This window comes from Trichosurus vulpecula, chromosome 9, assembly GCF_011100635.1.
Source record: "Trichosurus vulpecula isolate mTriVul1 chromosome 9, mTriVul1.pri, whole genome shotgun sequence".
Lineage (NCBI taxonomy): Eukaryota > Metazoa > Chordata > Mammalia > Diprotodontia > Phalangeridae > Trichosurus > Trichosurus vulpecula.
Genome location: NC_050581.1, coordinates 204,565,583 through 204,583,708, shown reverse-complemented (window position 1 = coordinate 204,583,708; position 18,126 = coordinate 204,565,583). Strand labels below are relative to the sequence as shown.

At 55.1% G+C, this 18,126-nt stretch overlaps 1 protein-coding gene across 1 annotated transcript in view; it reads right to left on the bottom strand.

Annotated features, from left to right (window-relative positions):
• Positions 1-18,126, bottom strand: part of ADCYAP1R1 (ADCYAP receptor type I) — a 64,568-nt gene that overhangs the window by 31,667 nt on the left and 14,775 nt on the right. Inside the window, exons 4-12 of the mRNA XM_036739698.1 lie at positions 14,113-14,214; positions 11,800-11,841; positions 9,165-9,277; positions 8,274-8,371; positions 4,778-4,910; positions 4,351-4,504; positions 3,850-3,910; positions 3,035-3,104; positions 422-513 (exon numbers count right to left, since the gene is read on the bottom strand). Of these exons, the coding sequence (XP_036595593.1) occupies positions 422-513; positions 3,035-3,104; positions 3,850-3,910; positions 4,351-4,504; positions 4,778-4,910; positions 8,274-8,371; positions 9,165-9,277; positions 11,800-11,841; positions 14,113-14,214 (865 nt within the window). The remainder of the gene's footprint in view (positions 1-421; positions 514-3,034; positions 3,105-3,849; positions 3,911-4,350; positions 4,505-4,777; positions 4,911-8,273; positions 8,372-9,164; positions 9,278-11,799; positions 11,842-14,112; positions 14,215-18,126) is intronic.

The window sequence follows — 18,126 nt, the reverse complement described above, 5'->3', positions numbered from 1 at the left end:
CCTGGGGGCTCAGAAGTCTGCAGGCTGTTGAAGAGCCAGGCCAGTCTCTCCTGTGATCAGATGGGGCAGGAGCAGTCCATTTCTGACCAGCTTTCCACAGGACCAGAAGCTTCGGGGCATCCTTCAGGCTTTCTCCACAGAGATTAGCAGAGTACACCTCACTCTCCTCACCCTGGAGAATGGCATCAGGTCTTTGGCCAGAATGGCAGCCAACCTGAGAGCCTCTTCTTCCCTACCATGACCTCCTGGAATAAAACGTCTCCTTCCCTGGAGAGGTTGCAGATCGGCTCTCTAGGGTTCTGCCAGCACCAGGGGGAACCCACCCTCACCGCCCTCTGCACGTACCCCTTTTTCCTATGTGTACACTCCAGAGTGGCGTGGGTGGGGAGGGGGGTGGGCCTGGCACTGGCCTGGTACTCACAGGTAGATGCTGGATTCGTTGCCCCCAATGTCTGGGGACTGGAGCTTCTGGACCAGGATAATGATGATGCCAATGAAGAGGACAAAGTTTATCTGAGGAAAACAGAAGAGAGAGAATGGCCCAGGCTCTGAGTCCTGCTCAGCCTCCCTCAATGTGTGAGGGTCACACTCCTGACCGGGGGCATCACCAAGGCTCTGCCCTGGGCCCTCCCATGCTTCATGCACTTCCTCCGCTTCCTCTTCTTATCAAAACACACACACAATCCTAAAGCGGACCACCATATGCAGCCCTCACCTCCTTCCTGGGCTTGGGTCCTACATTACCAATCATCCGCTGGACCAAAACAGCTTGTTGTCTTTCCTTCCATATCCTCCCCTCTTCTGAACATCTCTGTTATTGTCAAGGGCACCCCCACCCACCTGGTCACTCCAAGACCCTGACTCGTCTCTCCACCGTGGCCATCTCCACTCGGGGCTGAGCCGCCCTGATGTCAGGCTTCCTGCCCTCCTCCACCACCCGGCCAACAAACCGTCCGCTGTGGGTGCACCTACCCTCCCTCTCCTTTTGCTCTGGGTTTGAAATCAAATTAACACCACTGTTGCTTCTTGAAAGGGCATGTCAGTATCATCCCTGTGATTTCTCAAAAAAAACCCCCAAACCTATTCTTTCTTCTAAATGTATTACTAAAGTGTAAGCTTCTGGAGGGCAGGCCTGACTTTTTACTGCCTCCCCTACGTTTAGTAGAGTGCTGGGCACATAGTAGCTGCTTCCTAAATGGTCTTTATTCATTCAATCATTTCCACTCCTCAAATATCTGTTCAGCTGTAGCAACTTGTCATTTCTACTGAAATGCTCAGACGGATCCTGTATGGTTTTTAATTGATTCTCTCTACAATTCCCTGTTCTTGTCCTGTAGCTGCTAAGTCACGGCTTTTTGTCACAGAACTGAGTTCAGATTTCAGCTGGCCTGTAGCAGGCTAAGTCCTTTCGCTCTTCACTGTTCTATCCATGCCTCAAGGGGCTGTGCTGCTTTGGGGGTGCAGGCGGATACCGGGAGGTTGGTCCAGTATCTTTGCACCACCTAGCGATCCTTCAAGGATGCCAGGGTTGTTTGTCCAAAGGAGCCAGGACCCTATCTCTGACCTCGCAGGAAGATTCAAACAATGAACACCCGTTACTCACAGGAGAGAAGGAGGGGCTTGTGGGCAGCCCCTCACTCCAATTTCCAACCTCTCATATTATCCCCCAGCCTTAGCCCTGCACCTGACCGTACTTGTTCCCTGCCCACAATACCTCATTCTTTGTTATGGACGCCCCAGAACTGTTCCCCTCCCTCGGGGTCTTGGCTTTGCTGAGGATGCTGAACTCCTTTGTATTGGTAAACTGGTGCTTTACTAATACACTGATTGTGCTTGGAACTCTGTGCCTCAGTTTACCTGATTTACCTTCCTAGCTTCTGTCCCACAGAGAAGCCCCCTTCTCTTCCTTCACTCAGCAGCCTCCTGGTCATCTTCATCACCTCTGACCTGGGCCATTGCAGTTGCTGCTGGAGGTCTGCCTGCCTCGGGGGTCCCCTCACTCCAGCCCATTCGGCTTCTGAAGGGATCTCCCCAAAGGGCAGGTCTGCTCAATAAACTCCAGTGGTTTCTCTCCAGCCAAACATAAACTGTCACTCTGGCCCCCGCCACTTCTACAGACCTTCACACAGTCTACTGTTCTACCATTACTCACAAACAATGCCCCATTTCCTGCCTCTACATCTTTGCTCAGGCTGAGCCCATGCCAGGAGTGCCCTCTCTCCTCTCCTCTGCCCCTCGCAATTCCTGGTTTTCCTTCCAAGCTCAGCGTCTGGATGGAGCCTCTCCTGATCCCTCTCCAATCCCTCCTCTTGTGTTTGGTGCCTAGTTGGGTAGGGGCTGCTGTCTGCCGGTGGAAGGGATGCTCTCTGAGGGCAGGGCTTCTGTGTCCAGTGTTTAGCACAGTTGGCCTCATGGAGGAGGTTCTTTTGGGGGGACATGCCAGTTTGCTGCCTGAGGGCAGCCACCTACTTGCCTACTCCCCAAACTCAGTGCTCCGGGTCCTGTCTCCAAGCCTTGCTCAGGCTATTGGATGCCTCCCTTCTTGTCTCTACCCCTTGGAATCCCTACCTCCCTTCCTACGAAGGCCTTCCCTGATCCCTCCTCCAGGGGGCACCACAGGGCACCAAACTCTGGACCTGAAGTGAGGGAGATCTGAGTTCAAATCCAACCTCAGATGCTTCATAGCCACTGCATGTTCGCTTGCCTCAGTTTCCTCAGCTGTAAAACAGGGATAATACCAGTCTCTCCCTCCCAGTGTTGCTTCAATGACCCCATGGGAGGACCCTGGTCAAGCTCACTGCCATCACCGGCCAGTCTGTGCCCATGTTGGGGCCGGGGCATGACAGAGGCTTCGTAAATGCCCAGAGGATCAGATAAAACATCTCCCCCACGGCACAGCCCCACCCCCGTGACAGCCACCGCAGAAAAGCCGCTAGAAGCCCCAAAGGACAGGGCTCGGCCACCTGCCCGTCACAAGGTCTGTGTGTACCTGAGCCCCTCCCCCCCCAGCCCACTCTCCACCAGGACCACTCACCATTATGGAGCCCACCACCGGGCCTTTGATGACCCACCACAGGGCCGTGTTGTCGTTCATCTCCCAGCAGCTAGAGAGACAGAGACAGGCAGAGATGGAGAGACACAGAGACACAGAAAGAGACAGAGACAGAGAGAGTCAGAGACTAAGACCAGCCCTGTTGCTCAGGTGGGAAGGGCAGGAGGAAGGTCTGTCCCTCTCTGGGAGACTCTACCCTCGCCCTTCTGCACCTCCACCCCTGGAGGCCGAGCAGCTTCCCTGAAATAGCTTCAGAGGGGAAACAGGCTCAGGGTGGGAGGGGCAGAGAGCAAGCCAGGAGCCTCAGCCTCAGCGTCCTGGGTCTAGGCGCGCCTCTTGTTCTTGTGACCTCCCTCTTCCCTCAGCAACAAGAGCTCTAACTTAACACCTGCCTCTGTCTCCCAAGGTCACAGGTCAGGTAAGCATCGCCAGCCCTCCAGGATGCGTCCCTGGGGCTCTTGTCTGTCTCCAGACCATGAGTTTATGAATAACCCCATAGAGGCAGTGGGTGCCCTGCGAGCTGGTGGGAGGCAGGTCCAGGTGGGAGGGAGACCCGTTCAGCCAGGCCAGGGTTACAGGGGCTGGGAGCTGTTTCTGGGAGATGCTCTTCTCACCAGACCTGCCTCTCTGCCACTGAGGGCGGGGACAGCCCACCGTCTGGCCTGACTGGACCCCTTGGTGGATCCAGTTGTGGCAGTGGGGCTTGGGAGTGGGGTTGGTTAGTGACCGGGGGGAGGGGTCAGTCTGTGGCTGGAAAGCCTGTGCTACCTGCTGGAGGGATTGTATTGTATACCTACCCGCTGTCATCAAAGTGAATCCTTAGGACGGCCCACACCGTCACACAGATAGTCGGTGTGCCTGTGGGAGCAGAGCCAAGGAGAGAGAAGGGCTTGTGAGTCTAGAAACCCTCCCGGAACCTGCAGATCCTCCCAGGACCCTCTCCCTTACCCCTTCTCGTCCCCTCCCCTCCCCACCTCCCTTCTCTCCCTGTCCCTCCTCCTCCCCTCTTCCCCTCCCTCCCCTTCCCCTTCCCTCTCTTCTCTCCCTCCCTTCACCTCTCCTCTCCCCTCTCCTCTTACCTTCCCCTCTCCTCCTGTCTTTCCCTCTCCCCTCCTGCCCTGCTCCTTCCCTGCCCTTTCTCCTCTCCCCTACCTCTGCCCCTTCCTTCTCCTCTCCCCTTCCTCCTCCTATGCTCCCTCCCTCTCCCTCCTTTCTCCCTTCTCCTATCCCCGCTCTCTCTCCTCTGCCTCCCATCCCCTCCCCTCCCCTCCCCTCCCCCGCCCTACCCCCCTACCTACCCCAGCCGATGATGCTGTACCAGTAGAAGTACCTCCGCTCTGGGAAGAAGGTCTCGACCAGGAGCGTGAAGAGGTAGAGTCCCTCAATGAAGAGCCAGAAGTAGTTGGACATGACGCAGTAATGGAAGAAAACCATCACGGCTTTGCACTCCACCTGTGGGTGGATGGGAGAAACCGGGCCCCCTCGCTCAGCCTGCCAGGGCTGACCGGCGGGGTGTCTGCCTCCTTTCTCTCTCCAGGATGCGAGGGGCTGGGCTTGCTGTGCCCCATGCCCATAGGTTTCTTTGGGTGTAAGCCCACCTTCTCCAGAGCCTCTGGGTCCTGGCCCCTGCTCTTCCTCAGCATGGTCCTGGCTGACTGGGCCTGGGGTGGGGGGCGGGCTTAGACCCTTCCTCCCTCCCGCCCTGAGGCCCTGGCTTCCACTCACAGTGGAGATGAAGCAATGGTTGTTGTCCTGCTCCTCGTATAGTATCCAGTCCTTGATGAAGACTGATATCGCCCTCAGGATGAAGGAGACGAAGAGGTTCATGTGGATGAAGTTCCGAGTACAGTGCAGCTTCCTGGGGGGGGGGAATGAGGAGAAGGGGGCAAAGAAATGAGACTGAAAGCACCATCAGAGGCACCTATCAGGCACAGACTCTGGAGCCCCACCTTTGCTCATACTGTTCCCCCTGCCTGGAGCATCCTCCTTCTGCCTGGTTACTCCCTTGGCTTAGTCTCTGGGTCCTGTGGATGTGTCCTTGGGGAGAAGAAGGCCTCAGACATCAGACACATCTCATCACTGACCCTTGCCCTCATTTCCACACTCTATGCTCCTCTTGGAAGCCCTGGACAGACAAGACCAGTGGTGTGTCATGAACTCACATACCACATGACAGACACCGGACCCTAGACCTCTTCTTGAACCACAGAGAGCCACAGAGACCCCAGAAAGCCCCAGGACACTGAGCCTGCAAGGACCCACAGGCCTGCCCTGACTCCGTAGGTGAGTCTCTGCCAAATCCCCCTTGGATTCCCTCAGACCCAGAGGCGACTGCTGAAGGCTGACCTTGTCTATATCTGTGACCCCAACCACACGCAACCTCTGGGGCCTCTCTCTGAAGCCCCTCACACCTGGTGTCAGCCCCCAGGTCACAGCCCGTGTCCTGCTCCCCTGACCCATGCTGACCCTCCTGGTGTGAGGCTTCATGCTTTCCTGACATGATGCTGGCCCAGATTCTTGTTTCCCCCACATCTGGACTGGTTCCACTCCTAGGTGGGGTAGACAGGGCCTGCCCAGCTGGAGTTTACTTCTTCATTTTCAGCTCCCATCTTCTGGGCTATATCCCTCTCCTTCAGTGAAGGGATGCTCCCTTCTCTCCATGGTTCTCCCATGTGCCTGCCGTGGTGGGTGTTGCCTGTGCTTCTGGCCACTGGGGGGGGGGAACAGTGGTTGGAGGGAGGACCCAGGAAGAGTCAGCAGATTTCTCACACTGTAGAAGCATCCTGAGTGTGGCAGGTGGCCCCAGGGGGCAGAGCCAGGAGTAGGAGCCAAAGGTGCCCGAGGGGTGGGGGAGCTCTCCCCTTGCCTGGAGGGCTCAGCTGGTCAAGGCTGGATGCCCTTGTCCAGAGGGCGATGGAGAAGATTCTTGTTTAGACACAGGCTGGATTCAGGGGGTTGCTGAAGCTCTTCCCACTCTCCAGCTCTGAGCCGGTGATCCCAGACCCCAGAGGTGAGTATCAGAAGCTGAGTGGTATGTGCTGGAGTCAGGAAGACCCAAATTCAAATCCCACCTCAGATGTATTCCAGGTATGTGGCCCTGGGCAAGTGGCTTATTACCCTCTCAGCCTCCGCTTTCTCGTCTGTAAAGTCGGAGTAACAAGAGAATCTATCTGTTGTGAAGCTCAAACACTGAACAGTGAGTGCTTGCAGACCCCGTCAGTTGGAGCCGGTCTTCACTGGACAGAGCCGCGTCCCCTCCAGCCCATGTTCTGGGGAGCCTCTGCTGCTGGGGCATGTGTGTTGGCCCCACGGGGGTCTTGGCTGGTATCAGGAGCAGGGGGTCAGCCTCCACCTGTGTCTGGGGGATTCCCGCTGACTCCAGGTCCCCACCCAGGTTCTGCTTGGCCGGAAGATGGCTCTGGACATGCTTTTCTCAGCTGGCCAAGGCAGGACATGGACTTTTCCATCCAAGACGGGTCTTAATGCGCACAAGTCAGTTCAGTGTTCTGGCCTCAGAGACAGCCCTCTGCAGTCTCCAGTGCTGGCTGCGTTGGGCCCAAAGACTGACCGAAGTTCATTCTCTGATGGTCCTGTTTTGTCCTGCGCAGTCTGGATCTGAGCACTCCCCCTGTGCCATCCACTGCCTGTGTATCCCTCAGCACAGCCTCCTTCCTTCTTGGGTGGTCCTTAGTTTCTTCTTCTGGACAATAGGCTGACCGCTCTGGATCTGAGCTTCTTTCATCTACACCCAGTGACAAAGGTCACTCGACATGTGGGAGATGCCCATGCTTGAAGCTCCACAAGCTCCACCGTCTGTTTCCGTTCCAGTGGGGCTCAGTCCCCTCCATACTGTGCTACCCCTGACAGCCGTAGGCAGAGAGGAGGTCACTTGTTTGTTCCCTATCTTGGTCCCTGCCTCAGTTCTCCCTGCAATCCCACAGTAGGCTCCCCAGCTTTGCCCCAGCCTTTCCAGGGTAACTGGATGAAGGCCGAGGTCCAGCCGGATGGGACAAGGGAAGGGGATGCTGCAGACGTGATGGGCAGCTGGGCTTGGGGACTGATTTCCCATCCCCGGCCCAGTCTGCTGCTCTCTGCTGGCCCAGATTCCTTTCCTCAGCAGCCCCATTTAGGCAAGAGCTGGCTGCTCCCCTGGGAATGCAGAACCAAGAGCCCCTTCCCAGCCATCCTCTGGCCACGGGAGGTCACAGGGAGCCTTGGAAACCAGCGGGTTTACACAAGCCCAGGCCTCTGCCCTCCAAGGACAATCAGGGTGGCACTAGGGGCTCCTTCAGGCCAGAGACTGCCCGTACAAGTGCAGCAGGCCACTGGCCAGTCTAGACACACCCATAACATTTGGCTCACATCTTTGCTCCTGTCCTGACTCCTGGGACTTCACCACACTCTTGGGCAGATAGGTGCCTTCTCTCCCCTCCCCCCTCCCTCTTCCCCTGGGAGGTCTGTGGCCCCTGGAGCCCTAGGAGGGGTCTTCCTAGGTCTGGGTGCAGAGGGGACTTGGGGCTCCAGGGTTGGGGGCTTGGAGCTGTGCCAGTGTGTGATCAGACCAGTCTAGAGCAACATTTGTAGTGAAAACATGGACAGCTTCCCTGTGAGAATGCTGGGCCAGCTGCTTGGAAGAAACTTGGAAGAAAGGGAGTCAACCTGCACCTTGAGCACGGAGGGGGAAGGAACAGGACATCCCCGAGGCCCAGGGAAGGGCAGCTGGCCTGGCAGCCAATTGGCCGAGGTCACTGGTGCAGATAAGCTGGGGGTGTGTGAGGGGAGCGTGGCATCTGGAACCTCGGGAGCTGCGTGAGACCCAGCACAAGAGGCAGCCAGGGGCAGGAGCATCAAGCACTGCACTTGAAGCCAGGATGTCCTGAGTTTGAATCCTGCCCCAACACTTGCTAACACAGTCCCTGGCACATTCGTTAATAAATAGTTTGGGGATCACTAAACGCGTGTTGACTTGACTTCTGCTGTGTGACGCTGAGCAAGGCATTTCATTTCCCTCAGCCTCGACCTCCTCACCTGTAAAACGGGGTTACTAACACGACTCCCTTTCCACAGCAGTGGTGAGGATCCAATAAGGACAGACCTGAAGCCAAGGCGGTGAGGGCTGTAACTATTGTGAAGGGAGGCAGGAGAGGAGGATGTGACCAGGTAGTAGCCCGACGCGGGGGGGGGGGGGGGGGGGGGGGGGGGTTCGGCTGGAGGCACTCACCGGAAGCGGCACAAGATGACCATGGCCGTGGTGAGGGAGACCAGGGAGGTGCTGTAGCCCACAGTGTAGAGCGCCTTCACCGACAGGTAGTAGTAATCCTGGACACACACGCACACAGGCTCAGTCAGGGCACATCTGCCCCCTTCCTGGTCTGTCCGCATGCTGGGCTCCCCTTCACCCTCCCCCCAAAGAGGACCCCATGCAGCAGTGGATGGGCAGTGCCCAGGGCACAAGGGGGTGCCCTCTCTCTGCTAGCCTTCTATCACTTAGCCCTTTGGACCAGGTGGGAGGATGCTCCCTACACTTTGGTTGGGGCTGTGGGTTCTCCGGAGGGAGAGACTAATTCTTTGCCAATGGCCATTCATTTAGCCATTGCCCATTAGCCCTGCAGATAGGAAGGTCATTAGCCAACAAATGAGGCCATTCACTGATTGGGCAGGGGTGTGTGTGTGTGTGTGAGAGAGAGAGAGAGAGAGAGACAGAGACAGAGACAGAGAGAGAGAGAGAGGAGAGAGAGAGAGAGAGAGAGAGAGGCAGAGAGAGAGAGAGAGAGGCAGAGAGAGGCAGAGAGAGGCAGAGAGAGGCAGAGAGAGAGAGAGAGAGAGAGAGAGAGAGAGAGAGAGAGAGAGAGAGGCAGAGAGAGAGAGAGAGAGAGAGAGAGAGAGAGAGGCAGAGAGAGGCAGAGAGAGGCAGAGAGAGTGAGAGAGAGAGAGAGAGAGAGAGATAGAGAGAGAGAGAGAGAGAGAGAGAGAGAGAGAGAGAGGCAGAGAGAGAGAGAGAGAGAGGCAGAGAGAGGCAGAGAGAGGCAGAGAGAGAGAGAGAACTGGCCTGTCCTTCATGGTTGGTGGCCCGAAAGGCACCGACCACCGGGACCTGGGGATCTCCACCTACCTGGTTCCCTCCCCCCTCAAAATAATCGTCATCGAATCCACAAGCTTCAAAGTAGTGGGGGAAGGGCTCGGACCAGCCGTCCTCAGTGCAGTTCCTGCTCACGACCCCAGTATCTGAAGGCAAGCAGACAGTAACAAGAATTAAAGAGGTCGGGGTCTCTGGAAATGGCGTGGCAGCAATGCTGGGGTGTAATCAGCCCTGCCCAGCTTCCCCCCTCACCTGCTGGGTGACTGTGGGCCCTGAGAGTCACTACCTGTCTCTCAGCCTTGGTTTGCTCCTCTTTGAAATGAAGAGCTTCGACTAGATGATGTGACATCCCCCTCATTTCCAGAATGCTGCCCCTCACATTGTTGGGGTTACCTGAGGGGAAGCCCTTGAAGTCCAGAGGGAAAGACTCATCTCCATCCCAAGAGCCAAGCCTGTGGTGGAATCTCGAGGGGAACTGGGGGCCAGAGACAGACTCTGGTCTATGGACATTTCTCCTCGAGGGCCTGGGAGAACTTGGTTGAGAAAGCCCCCACTCCCACCCCGGGAGCCCCCCAGAGGCTCAGACCACATTAAGCTGCGACCCTGGCACTGTTCTGGGGTCTGTCTTCCTCCAGCTCCTGAGGAGGATTGTACTGAGTTGGCAGCCATGAGGGAATTGGACCCCCACTGGGTGGTTCCCAAAGTCTGTGAACCTAGGAATGGGAAGCTTTGGGGGCCTCTTGACAATTCCCTATATCCAAGGGCTGGTGCCTTCCCGAGATAATGAAGGGCTTCAGGCAAAGGTTAGATGGTCATTGCTAGTGTTCAGAGTAGGATCAAACTAAATACTTCGAACCCCTTCCAACTAGGAGATTCTGGGAACACTTGGACTGCAAATCCCCAGTCCTGGGAGACTTAAAGCTTTTGGGCCTAGACTTCACACATGATTTCTAGCCATAGACAGGCTGGCTCTTGGGACCTCAAGAGAGGCTCCCTTCCCTAGGGCACTCAACAGGAAGCCAGCTTCTCTTTTGGCCAGGGACACTCAGGCTTCAGTCACTGGGGATGTGAAGCCAGGAGAGAGCAGATGGAAGACTTGGGGGGAGAGAGGGCTGCTGAGGCCCAACTGCCTCTTTTTCCCACAACCTCCCCTTCCCAGCAAGGTCCCACCCCCAATCCTCAAGCCCCAGGATTGTCAGCAGCCCTTCCCTTCCTCCAAGAGGGCATCTCAATCAACCTCTGAGCCGGCTTCATCTCTGCAGGTGAGTCTCACTTTAAGAAACCCCCTGGAGGAAACCTTTATAAGACAGATACTGGAGCCAGGTTAGGTTGGGCCCTTGACCAGACTGAGGGCTTCATGCCAAAATGTGCACTGGAGAAGAAAGTGAGGCTGGTGACCTTGCACAGCCCTCCTTCACTCAAATCAAAGTCAACTGCCAGTCATTTCACCATTTCCCTGATGTCACGGTCTTCTTTGAGAAGGACAAACACAACAACAACCTCCTAGACATTCATTCTGTCACTCCTTCAGGCCCTTAAGCACCAGTCTACAGGTCAGTAAGCACTCGACCCAGAAGCTTGGGGAAAGCAGCCAGAAGATGGGAGTGGGGGAGTGGAAGGGGGAAGCAGGATGTGGAGGGAGGAGGTCAGGCAAGAGAAGTGCAGTGCCAGACAGCTGCTTTGGATGCAAAGGCAGAAAGCAAGCAGCGCTTGTCCTCAGGGAGCTTAGAGTCGTGATCTATGATTCCACTCACAGGATTTAATCTTTGGGGCTCTTAGAGAAATTCTAACCCGAGTTGTTTGTGGTGTTTATCATGTTTGTTAAATTGAATGACATCATAATAAAAAACCAACATTAGGGACATTGGAAGGGCAGATGGTTGGAGGAGGTTTGTGAGGAAGATGTGCCTCATCTGAACCTTGATGGCAGATTGGCACCGGAGAGGGGAAGGTGAAGAGGAGCCTTCCAGACACCAGAGGCAGTATGTGCCGGGGGACCAGAAGTGGGATGTTAAATTTGGTGAACAGCAAAAAGATAGCTTTGGCTGAACATAGACTGTGTGAAGAGGGGTGTTGATTGAGTCTAGAAAAATAGATTAGGGCCTTAAACGGCAGGCTGAGAAGTTATTTCATCTTTAGGCAAAAGAGAGCACATGAAGGATTTTGGGTAGGCTAGTAGCTCAGTCAGACCTGTGGCCTAGGAAGATCCTGTTAGCAGCTTCTGCACATTGCACTCCCTGACGGATTGCAAACTCCAGAGGGCAAGGACAGGCTCGTTTTGTCTTTGCATCCCCAGAGCCGAGTGCAGCACCAGGCACACAGTAGCTGCTTCAGAAATGCTTACTGGTGGACTGATTGATGGAAAATGAATTGGAGAGGGGAGGGGAGCCAATTAAGAGGTCATTGCAAAGTTCAGGTGAGAAGGGCTGAGGGAGGGCTGCGGAATGGATCATCCAGATTCCTAATGGGTGATCACCTTGGTAGAAGGCCATGGTGGAGGGAAGATGTGGACCACAGGACTCAGAGAGCTGGAAGGAGGGGACTGGAGAGATCCTACTGTCCTCAGTGGCCTGAGGACCTTTAGTGGGAAATCAGCACAAATGTAACTGAGTGGCTCGGGGGGTCTCCCCTCCAGTCCTTGGGGGAGGCTGTGAACTTGCCTACTTACCAGAAGAATCTAGAGCTTCACTGTCTTCTAAGTCAAATCCTCCTGCAAAACATGGACAAGACATGCTGTTAAAACCCAGCAGCCTCCTCCCCCATCCTGTCCCTCCTTCTTTTCCCACATGTTTGCTGGGCCACACTCAATCCAAGGTATACGTTCTGCTCTCAGTCGCCATCTTTGGTGTCTGTTCACCCTCTGTGCTTTCATCAGGCTCTGAGATTTCATGACTACATCTTGTTGGGTGCCAGGCAGAGCCCTGAAGTCGAGAATGGGCGGAGTGGATGAGTGGATGATGGGGTGCACAAAGAGGATGTGGGGGGCATCATCGGCAACCTAAGACTCCCATAGGTCGGTTCTGCTCATGGACAGTTGGGAACTGGCTACAAGGCTGGTCCAGGGGAAGGATGAGGGCTATTCCTTTCACCTGGAACATCCCCACCTGCTTAGCTTTCCAAATGCTCTCCTTTGGCAGAATGGATAGATACTGAGCTCGGAGTTGGGAAACTCCTGGGTTTAATCTTGGTACTTACTATCAGAGAAGCCATTTCTGATCCTCAGTTTACCCATCCCTCAGATGGGAATAATTCTCTCTCTTGGACCTATCTCAGAGCTGTCATGAGCATTGAGAGAGATAATATGTGGGAAGTGTTTGCAAACCTGAAAGTGTTTACAAGTGCCAGTTGCTGGGCTTGTCATTCAAGGACCAGCTGAAGCCCTCCCACCTCCTCCAGGAAGCCTTCCCAACTATTCCTTGGCCTCTGGGAGGCCTCTGACCCTCTTCTTCTCCCTTTCATCCTGGTGACTGTCTGAGCTACAACTGGGTCCTTTTTGTTATCTGACATCTGCTGAGACTTCATGGTCCTCCTGGTACATGGAGGTGTGTCTTCTAAGACCTGGAAGGCTGCCTTGTCCTCTTACTGTCCAGGAGTGCCTAAGACATAGCCTCTTCCTGGGCAGAAAAATGATCAGCATAAAACCTCTCCAATTTCTAGCCAGGATCATTTAAATCAGTCAGAAGTCTCAATGTTTTCAAAGAGGGCAATTCTATTTCTTTCAAATGTGTGCCATGACTCATACTAAGTAATTGTTGCCAAGTAGCTGTACTGTGGGGACCTGCTTGAACAAAACAATAGGAATCTCACATAATTAGCACATTAGTGGTTTATATGCCAACAGGTGCAGAGAAAGTTTACAGGAGCATTTTGCTCTATTAAGTAATTTTAAAAGGCCTGTTGTAATCTTATCCACACTACTATCAAATTCCTTCTTGGGTCATATACAGAACAGAAAAGATGCACGTTTGTCACATTAATTAAAAGACCACAAGAAGAAAGCTTTACTAAAGCTATTCATCTTCTCAATCAGTTTACTGATTCCCTGGGGTTTTCTAAGTGGTCTGTGAGTATGGATAATGTCTTCTTGCGGAAGTCTACCCCTTCCATTTCTTTCTCTAGCCTTATTGATAATGTTAGCATTCCTAGAACTATGTCAAATCCTAGACAGGAGAATCACAGAACAGCATTAGCCGGTCCCCCTTCAGATGACTTGGCATGATGGCAAATCCTGAATGAGGGGAGTCTGACTGGATGAGATGCTTTTGGGTTTGTACTTCTGCAAACAGGTCTAGGGTCACTTAACATGGGAGCCAGGACTCCACAGGCCCTTGTGGGTAATGTCCCATGACCAGGGAGCCCTTTGCTGCTGGGGAAGGCAGTGTCCCCTGATCACAAAGAGGCAGCATCAGACTGGACAGTCAGGGTGCCCTGGGTCTGGAGGAGATCTCCAAATGTCCTCACTGAGTATTCCTTCCTGATCTCTGAAAAGCTTAGGTTTTCGGGAGCTCCCCAGACAATATCCCTGTCTCTCTGTTCTCCCACCCCTCACAAACCTCTCTGTTCCCTCAGTTTCACTCTCATCCTGTAGGTCCCCTGGAGGCTAGGGAGACCCGGGGGGCAGAGACCTACCTAACACAAGGCTTTGTCTCATGTCTGGGATGTCTGGTGGGGGCAGGGGTTGCTTCCTTCAGGTAGTAGTTACCCTATCCTTGCTCCTGGTGCCACAGGGCCTCCCCCCAAAAGGATAAGGACTGGACCACTCATTGTCCCAGGGAGATGGTACCCATAGTTAGACAACAGTCTGGGCTGCCTCCCCCCTAAATGTTTTTGCCCCATATGATCCCCACCCCTACACTCCGGCCCTACAGGAGGGGACCCTGGGAGGACCAGCCCTGGGTGGTCTTTGGCACTCTTGACATTCCCCATCCTCAGCAATAATAGAGATAGCCTAAGACAAGGGTGAATAGGCAGGTGTACGTACCTTCATTGGCAATCTGAAAGAGTTCAGGGCAGCCAACCTCCACCACCTGTCCCACGATGGCTGGCCTCCAGCACGTGAGGTTGTCCCACATCCCAGGGCAACCTGTACAGAGAGGGGGATGGGAGAAGACAGGGGCCCCAATGGTGTGAGCAGGAGGGGCCATTGCCATCCCTGCTCCACCCCCAAGGTAGCCTGAGGTGGTATGAGCTGGACACCCAGCCATCCTAACCTGGAAGGGGGAGCCTGTCCTCAGGGAGCCTCCACTAAAGTGAAGAGCTGCTCAGATGCCAGGCCCAGAGCCAAGCAGGGCAGGCAGACCTGCCAACATCATGGTGGGTGTTGCTATCAGGCCCGTGGCCCAGGTCACTGGCCCCAGGCCTGGCATGTACTCCTCCTTTGCTTCAGCTACTCTGAAGCCTCCTTTCCTTCCAAGCATGTCCCAGAGGTCACTTCCACTCTGGGCCAGAACTCAGCTGGAATTCTCATAGTGCTTCAAAGAGTGCAAAGCCCGTTCCCTGCATTATGTCCCCGAGTCCCCCAGCTCTGGAGGCTGGTCCTTATTTACGGGAGTTATTGCCTTCCTTTTGTGGGCAAGGAAGCCGAGGTGCAGAGTGGAAGTGCCTTGTCCAGATTCACATGGTGACCAGGGTCCGGTGGTCAGTGAATAAGCACCTGCTGTGAGCCAGTCTCCCTGTGCCAGGTGCTGGGGGTAAGCAGAGCCTGCCGCTGAGGGCTTACTGTCCAGTGGAAGAGCCGACTAACTCAGACAGAACTTGATGCATAGAAGATGCTTCCATGGAGGTGACAGATGACCTGGTGGGGGGAGCCTGGGGCGGGGACCTGGAGAGGGTTCCCCCACAAAGCAGAGGCTCAAGGTACTTGGGGAGGCAGCCAGGCCTCCTTGGAGGAGGAGCTGAGGACATTTTGGGGACAGAGGCCACCGAGATGGGAGAGGCTCATGTAGCTGGCTTGTGGAGGCTTTGGGGGGAGTAGAGTCACAGACAGGTGAGGAAGGACAAGCAGGAAACATGGAGGGTTCAGCTATGCAGGCTCCTGTGGGAGCCAGTAAGGTCTCCGAAGGAGAGAGGGCTGAGGGAGCAGAGGAGAGGACCCTGGGGATCCTCCCAGTTACTGGGGTGACCTGGATGAGGATCCAGTGACAGCCTGAGGAGACCCAGGGGAGAACCATGTCCTGTAGACCTGAGAGGAGCTGAGCAGAGCCAGGGCCCAGGCTAAACCATGAGGCCACGGGCAGACAATGGAGCTGGTGCAGACAGGGAGTGCACACTCTAACTTAGGGAGACATCGCAGAAAGAGGGGCTCAGCTGCGGGCCTGTGCATCCCAAGAGAGCACTGAGTTGTGTGACCTTGGCTTAGTCCCTTCCCCTGGCCGGGACACAGCTTCTTCATCCAGTTCTCCCGTAGCTTACGAATGGGAGATCCGGTACATTCCAAGGCTCTTGCTGAGCTCTTGGTGATCCCCAGTGGGTTTGTGCTGAGAGTGTAAGCTGCTTGAGAGCAGGCTCTGCCTTGTCTTTGTATCTCTGGTGCCTAGCACATAGTAAAAGCTTAACTGATGCTTGTGGTCCGGTGGTGGCTGGGTTGCCACAGGGTCAGGGAGGCACCTAGGCCACCCTTGGAGTATCTGGGCTGTGATGGGGGAGGTCATGGGGCTGAGGGCTGGCTCTTTTCTCCTATGAATTGCTGGCTGTCTGCCTTGTTTTTGCATTTATATCTCTGTTGCCAAGTACACAGTAGGGGCTTAATAAATGTTTGAAGGATGGGGGTGGGTGGGGGCTGCAGGATTGAGGCTGGTCTGGGACCACTCTAGCTCCACAGGACAGATGCAGACAGAGCTGACCGTGGGGGAAACATGCCCACAGGGAAGGTTGTTTTAATCGAGCTGAAGAGTGATCAATTATTTAAACAGATGATGCTCTAAGGAGTTCCCAGGTACCTCAAGGAAAATGACGGATGAGCCACGCAGCCCAGCCCCTGGAGCTCGACAGACTGTCCAGGCGACCAGAGACCACGTGCCTGGCCTTGACCCCGCCCCAACCCCACCAGGTGCAGCCTGAGGCAGTTACAAAGGCTGCAGGCTGGGCCCCGGCCTCAGTCCCAGCCCCCTCCCTTGGCCTCTCAGCAGTGTCCAGCTGCCTCTTTCTCCCCCTCCCCAAGCGCCTGAGCCCTGAGTCTGGGAGGAGAGCACCCCCATGGAGGAGGAATCTTGTGTACAGAGAGAATCCTAGAGAAGACCACAGGATTTAGAGCAGCCAGGGGCCTCAGAGACTGCTGAGGATGGGGGCTCTTAGACCTTCTATGTCCTGGGACCCTTTGCTGGTCTTCCAGAAGAAAGTTGGTAAGTGCATAAAATAAAACACATAGGATGACAAGGGAAGGGAAATGATACTGAAATTCAGCACACACACCAGCACATGCACACACACACATGCACACACACACACACACACACACACACATTTCACAGACCCCAGGTTGGGAGCCATTGACCTAGTCCATCCCTTCTATGATAGGGACAAGGAAATGGAGCCCAAGAGCTTCAGGTGACTTTCCCGAGGCCTTCCTAGAGAGCAGCAGAGCCCAGGCCTCCGAGCCAGGCCGTGCTGCTTAGCAGAAGGGCAGAAGAGGTGGTATTTCAAACAAGGCAGCCAGCTGATGGAGGTTTGGGGGAGAGGGCCTTCCCTGTGGCCATTTGATCTGGGTGACCCCCATTCTGTCTCTGAGCAGAGGGAGCCCCAGCTCCATCACCCCCCTCCCCCATCTCCCCCAAGCAGGACTAGCCCACATGTCCTAGTGACATTGTCTTAAGGACATTCAGAGCTTGGAAAAAGCATTGGCAGGGGGAAGTAGACAGGGCACCATCCTGGGTGTCAGAACTCCTGGGATCTAGTCCCATCCCTACTCCTATATGACCTTGGCCAAGTCACTTTCTCCTCTCTGGGGCTTGGTTTCCTTATTTGTGCAATGGGTGGAGCTGGTGAACCCTACTGAAGGTTCTAGGCCATAAGGCCTGGCTGCCTCTGCAATAACCAGGCTCAGGAGGAGAAGCCCACCCACCCACTCCTGCTGGCTCCTGGAGGCCGGCCTGCCACGCAGGTAAGTGACATCCTAGAATTCTTCAATGCCCTCGTAGACTGGTGCCTGGTGTGCTTCCTACTGATTACTCAGGTTCTGGCTGAGGTTGGCTGTGAGGCTCCCCCTGAATCTGCCCAAACTTCCAGAGAAGTAGAGAAGAGGAAGAAGGAAGAATGGTCTACCCTCGGCCTTCAGCCCTCACAGTCCAGCCCAAGCCTCTCTCCACCTTCCCCGGGGCAGCTGCATCCTTGCTGCTGCTTAGAACGCAGTAACAAGCTAATGAGCTCTTGGACACCTGCTGCCCTGGGGAAGCCGGCAGCCAGCCTGCGGGCTAACAAGGCCCTAATATGTTCTGAGCCAGCAGGGACAGCATAGACACCACCCCCCCACTCACCCCTAGCCCCGAGCACTGGGGACAGGAGGCCTCTGTAGTAACACAATTCTGAGAAGAGACCCATTGGCTTCCCCAGACTACAGCTGGATGCTTCTGTGGACCCCCAATGATTAGGGACCCCTGGTCTAGATATTCTGGATTTCAGGAGGGTGTCTGACTCGATGGGGGACCTCATGGGTTCAGAACGATGGGGTGCAAAGGGTCTTGAAGAGCCTTCTTCCCTTAGCTCCATTGGGATCACCATTTTTATTAATGATTTGGGTGAAAACATAGACGGTATCTTTTTAAAACAGGTGAATGAAGGCAGCGGGGGTGGGGTGGGTTATGTGGGATGATAGAATCTAGATCTCCCAGGTCTGGCCAAATCTAACAATACAAGAGGGATAGAATCATGCCCTCTGTGGAGGCCCATGAAGCGGGGTGGGGCCAGGGCACCCACAGCAAACATACCGGCAACACCTCCATCCTTGAACCCCTGTCCACTCTGCCCTTCCCGGGAGCTGTGCACCTGGTGTCTCCCCCTC